The sequence below is a fragment of the Spermophilus citellus genome (assembly GCF_964194105.1).
Source record: "Spermophilus citellus genome assembly, chromosome: 8".
In the NCBI taxonomy this organism is placed as follows: Eukaryota; Metazoa; Chordata; class Mammalia; order Rodentia; family Sciuridae; genus Spermophilus; species Spermophilus citellus.
Window position 1 is genome coordinate 869288 of NC_138189.1, and position 5689 is coordinate 874976.

The window sequence follows — 5689 nt, forward strand, 5'->3', positions numbered from 1 at the left end:
AGCACCAGGCCAGCCCCTGCACCTCAGCTCCAAGCAAAAGGGGTGCTCAGGGGCTCGAAGCCCTGACTGCGGGATACTAGGCTCCCAAACCCCACAGGGTGCTTCAGTCCCCACGCAAAGGGGGCTCTCAGGGCGGCCTGGGGCCAGGGATCCGGAGGACCTGACACGGGGCAGCGTGGGAGCCTGTGAGTCGTGTGCACGGCCTCCTGGGTTTATTGAGCAAAGTTCATCAAAGTGCTTCTGCGGCGAGAGCCGCCTGCCTGGCCCCACCCGCGGTCACTTATAAATTTAAAACTCTTCTGTAGGAACTGGCTATGTACAGAGCCAAACGACTGAAACCTTAGAAAAGAGCCCAGGGTCCTGCGGCCGTCGGCCTGGGGCGTGAGGCCGCCTGAGCCGAGCCCCCCAAGTCCCAGCGTCCTGGCGCCTCAGCTCAGAGGTGCGGCGCGTAGAAGGCGGGCGCGCCGTAGGTCTGCGAGCCCAGCACGAAGGGCGAGAGCACCGCCGGGCTCGACAGGAAGGGCAGCTGCGCGGCGCACACCAGCCCGCCGGGGCCGTGCGCGGGGTACCCGGCGGGGCCGTGCATGGCGAGCGGTGTGCCCATAGGCGGCGAGGGGCTGAGCGGGCTGAGGCCGCCAGGAAGCCCCGCGCCCGGTCCAGCGCCGGGTCCTGGGCCCCCGCCGCCGCCGGTCGGCGCGCTAGTGTCGGCGCCCGGGTTTTGCTTCTTCCACTTGGTTCGCCGGTTCTGGAACCAGATCTTCACCTGCGTCTCGGTGAGGCTGAGGGACAGCGCCAGGTTGAGGCGCTCGCACACGGACAGGTAGCGCGTCGCCTTGAACTTGTTCTCCAGCGCCACAAGCTGCTCGTAGGTGAAGGCGGTGCGCGCGCGCCGGGGTTTCCCCGACTTGGAGTCGGAGCCCGTGCGCTTCCGCTTGGGCTTGGTCGCCGCCGCCGCGCCCTGCGGAGTGGTCCCCGTGACCCCCGCCGCCGCCGCGGCTCCCGGCGGGCCCGAGGCTCCCGGCGAGTTTCCGCGGGGCCCGGGGGCTGCGGCCTCGTCGACTGCGCTGGGGGGCACCTGCGCCTCGACCGCTCCTGGGCAGCCCGACCCGCGGGCCCCGAGGCCGCCGCCTCCCCGCGCCTCCTCGGCGGCGCGCGCCGCCTCCGCCTCCGGCTCCTCATCGTCCTCGTCGTCAGGCGCCTCGTCCCCGCTGTCCGCGCTCGGGCTGCGGCCGCCGCCGCCGCCGCCGCCGCCGCTGCTGTAGCCGTTGGCCTCCGCCTCGTCCGCTTTGTAGGGGTCGCCGGCACCTGCGGGCGGGCGGGACAGAAGACAGAGGGTCAGGCCGCGCCCCGTCCTCCCGCTCCCTCCCTGCGGGAACTTCTCTTCCTCTTCGGCATCTCATCTTCCTCCTTCGCCTTCTCCTTTTTCCATAGTTCTTTCGTTTCCCTCCCTGCGTCCCAACCATCCTTCTCGCCCGTTTGCATCTCCTCTCTGCCCCTTCCTCATATCCTGAGGTCTGAGGTGGGAAGGGTCCCTCTCACGCAGAGCGGCGCTTGGACGCCTGCGGCTCGACTCGCAGCCGGTGCCTTGGTCCCTGGGGCGCGGTGTGCGGCTGGGCGGTGGGCTGCGGAGTGTACAGCGAGGGAGCGCTCGGATCGATCCAGGGGCAGATACAAACTTAATTAAACTCATTTTGTGTAATGTACAAACTAGTTAAAGGCCATTTAATTTATTTCGGCGTATATTACCCTCCAATTACAGCCGGCTTCGGGCCAGCCAATTACTGGCCATTTAGTATCCTGCGGACCAGAGGCCTGGGTGGGGTCGGGAGGCCAAGAGCAGGGGGCTCCTGAGGGCCAAAATGAGTTGCCCTGGACAGCTCCCTCGCTGGGCCTGCGGGACGGAGCACCTCAGCCCTCTCAGCCTGCTCCCTGCCTGTGGAGGCCCTTCGCCCAGCTCCCAGCATCACTGGTGTGTCCGTTTGATCTGATCAGGAGGGGCAGGCAGAAGCCTGGCAAGCAGCAGCCCAGCATCCTTCAAGCAGAGGCCACGGATGTGGCTGCATTTTGTGTCTCTGAAATTTGGAAGAAGGTCTCTCTCCTGCAATGCTTTGAAGGCAGTCTATGCCTCTCACCCCACAGGTGGTTTGAACACCAGAGGAGCCCTATAGGTAGTCTCCACTGGTACTTCCCAGCCGGGTTCCAAGGCCCTGATCCAGGTCAGATTGGCACCGAGATCCTGAGGCCAAAATGATGAATTTACTCCTGGCAGATTCCTCCAGTGCAACTGGCCCAGGTTACATGAAGGCCAGCAGATGTCCTGGTTCCCAACCAGAAAGCCTGGGTAGGGGCAGGAGCTGTTTCCCAAGCCATCCCAGACCCTGCCAGTCAGGTTTGTCCCTGCTCCCCTTCCCAGCGAGCCTGCTCCCTCCCGGCAGAGCTAGAGCCTGGGCCCTGGAGTGATGGGTTCTGTTTCCAGAACAGCCCCCCTGGGAGAGCCTTCGGGGTCACCCTCCAGACACCGGGATTTGCACTCCCTCCACCTCCACCTAGTGCCGAAGCAGCAGGCGGTCCTCTTGCGGAGCCTGAAGCCCCAGCCCTCTCCTCCCTGTGAGGCACAGGGGCCGGGAAGTTGGAGCGAGGAAGGGCGGGAGAAGGGACACAAAAAGCAATCAGGAGCGGGTCGAATGCAATTCACGATCAATAGCGGCCCCTAATAAGTGTAATAGGTTTTAATCGAGTAATTATCCGAATTTTGACCCTATAATTTAGATGTTCGGGGGGAGTTTGCAAGGTGCTTGAAAGAGATATGCATGCGCCGTAATGGGATATCGACCGGACCGGGGGCGCGGGCCGCCCCATTACCGGCCGCTTTCCGCCGCTAAGCACATTTCCCCTTAACTGTAATCGAAGGGATTTAATTGTTTTTCCAGAGATAACCAGCGTTTTGTCACAATTAGTCTGATTTGTCCAGAGAGAGAGAGAGAGAGAGAGAGAGAGAGAGAGAGGACGAGGGAGGACGAGGGAGGCCGGCAGGCCTCGGCGGCCACGGTGGGGGCGGGGAGGTCACAGGCCGGCTGCTATGCGCCTCTCCTCCGCCTCCACCACCAACCACCCTCCAAGGCCAGAGACGCGCACAAGTGAGCCCTGAAGAGGCCTCGAAGCCCCGCAGGCCTTGAGCCTGGCCTCGCGGAGCCTTCCCTTAGGCGCAGGGCAGCGTGGGCCCTGGAGTCCGGGTCGGACGGAGGCCGCGGATGGGCCGGAAGCGGACCCCGCGCTCTATGAACTTTCCACCCAGCCCGGGCCGTTTTTAGCCAGGCCTAGTTCATCTTGGGGTCCCAGGAGCGTAAACACACAGCAGCGGCAGGTCCCCCTGCCCCCGCGATCGGGCGCCGGCCCTTCCTACTCACTGGGCGGCTCAGCTCCGGTGGCAGCTCCGACTCCCCCGGCGGCAGCCAGGGCTTGGCGCTCCAGCTCCTCCGTGCGCGGAGGGCGTCCGGAGGCGGCGGGGGCCGGGGCGCACGGGGCCGAGGCGCATGGGGCGCACGCCGCGGGTGCTACGGAGCCCAGCAGCAGGCAGCGGCGTCTCCTGCTGTTGAACTTGTTGGGGTCCAGGATGTCCAGCACCGAGAAGGAGGTGGGGCGTGGGGGCGCGGCGGGCCGGGCTGCTCCAGCAGCCTCGGGCCCCGCGGGCACAGTGTCACTGGCCGCGAGCGGAGGGGCACCGGCCCGGGCAAAAGCTGGCAGCTCGGCGCGCCCGTCCATAGCGTCCCGGGAAGCTGCGGCGGGAACGGGCGGTGCGGGCCCCGGGCCGGGCCCGGGCGGCGGCGGCGGCGGCGGCGGCAGCGGCAGCGCGGGGACGTCCCCAGGAGCGGCCGTGCCGCTGGCACTCATGCCGGCCTCCCGCCGCTCCGGCGGCTCGGGCCTCGCCGCCTACTGGGCTCCCATCTCTTGCGGCCTGGGAGCCGCCTCTGGCCCGTGCGGGCGGCCACAGCTCCGCTGCTCTCGGCGCCGCGCCCCGCTCCGCCGGTACTGCCTGGCGCTGCCTCTGCCGCCTCAGGCGCCCGCCGCGCCCGGCCGGCGCATTTATGGCGGCCCCGCCGGAGGCGCCCACGCGTCCACACGCCGCACACACGTGCGCCCGCAGGCGGCCGCGGGGCTCCGCCGCCCTCGTTAGCGCGCACGCCTAATTGGCTGCGAACGGTCCCGGGCGGAGGAGGCGGGCCCCGCGCGGGACACACGGATCGAGCCTCCGGGCGGGACGGACAGACGCGCTGCCCAGAGCCGGAGCGCAGTTCGCCGGCAGCTGTCGCGGTCAGCAGCGTGTCGCTGCGCCTCCGCTGGTCTGGAAACGGCACGCCTGTTTCCTCCGCGAAGGGGGAGGAGACAGCACCAGCTTTTAAATAATTGCGGGATCAATCGGCAGCTGAGGGGTCGCGGAGGCCCCGGGGCACGCGGGTGGGCGAGCAGGAGTTGGCCGGGACATTCCGCACAGGATGCGGCACCGGGAAGGGCCTTTCCTCCGGCCCGGCTCACAGGGCTTTGGGCTGGGGCCCCTGGGGCGGGTCAGGCGCGGATTCTGAGTTTCTGTAGGGTCTTCGGCCCCTTCCCGCAGGCTCCACGAATCTTTGTCGCGCCGCGGGTTGCTCGCGCTCGCTTCTCGCGCTCTAGCTCAAGGTCTCTGCCCCTGGGTCTCCTCCCGCGCGGGCGCCCGCCCCCTTTCGCTGTCAAATTAGGGCAGGCCGAGTCCCCGCGAGGGGCGGGGCTGGCAGCCCCGGGGTTGCTCGTCATAAGTGGAATCGAAAACCAAGAAGGCTGGACACTTCTCTTGCCCTCCGCCCCCAAAAGGGGTACCGAAAAATCATGCCAACGACAGACGGCCTACACAACAACCAATACCCCTCAAGTAAGGGAAAATGTGTGTTTCTTCCAGAAATAAGACGGCAAACGCCCCTTTCCCATGTCTGAAGGAGTGAGGAAAGGCCGATTGCGGCTCGAGTATTTGTGCACATTTCGTCCACAACGGCGACGTTTGCAGCACTGGCCCTGCGGCCCTGAGCTTTGAGCCCTGCGTTCCCGGTCCAAGCGCGGGATGGCGGGTACTTCCCGGCGTGTCTCTATCCTCCTGAGCCCGCCAGCAAGCCGACCCGCCTCTGTGGACCCAGATGGGAGCCGACGGTGGCGCGCGCCTGTGTGCAGGGTGTGAACGCGCGGTCGAGTGCTCCGGCGACTGTGCGCGCCTCCTCCCGCTGCGGTCCCCGGAGCCTGTTCTGCGCACAAGGACGGGTCCTTTGCAATTACCGCGGGCAATGATCCTTCGGAAGCAGAAATTAAAAGTTGGGAGAAATAATGGGGGACCGATCGGCTGTAATTTGGGCCATAGTCGGACTTGCTGAGCCTCAGAGAGGCTGGGGCTGGGGGAGGCCCAGGTCTTCCCTCTCCTTTCTCCCTTCCCCGCCCCCTCCGCCCTCCCCGCTGCTGGACCATCCCGAGATTCTAATCAGACCCACAACACTGTGTCCTTCCTTGCCAGGACTTGATTATTCTTTATCTTTAAATTATAAATCACCTCTAGGGAAGGAGGTGGGTAATCTCTCATCGCAGGGAGGTAATTATCTTCTTCCCGCCCCCACCTTGGTCTTCCTCTCTCCCCCTCCCCAGCTGTTTGAATATAGATGTGCACGCCCCACAT

At 66.0% G+C, this 5689-nt stretch overlaps 1 protein-coding gene across 1 annotated transcript; it reads right to left on the reverse strand.

Annotated features, from left to right (window-relative positions):
* Window positions 1-433: 433 nt before the first annotated feature.
* NKX1-1 (NK1 homeobox 1) lies at window positions 434-3935 on the reverse strand (the record flags this gene model as incomplete). The annotated part of the gene is made up of 2 exons (XM_081304314.1): window positions 3408-3935; window positions 434-1305 (listed from the first exon to the last, which is right to left on the reverse strand). The coding sequence occupies exons 1-2, from the start codon at window positions 3889-3891 to the stop codon at window positions 434-436; spliced, it is 1356 nt and encodes a 451-aa protein (XP_081160440.1). The 5' UTR covers window positions 3892-3935.
* Between the last annotated feature and the right edge of the window lie 1754 nt (window positions 3936-5689).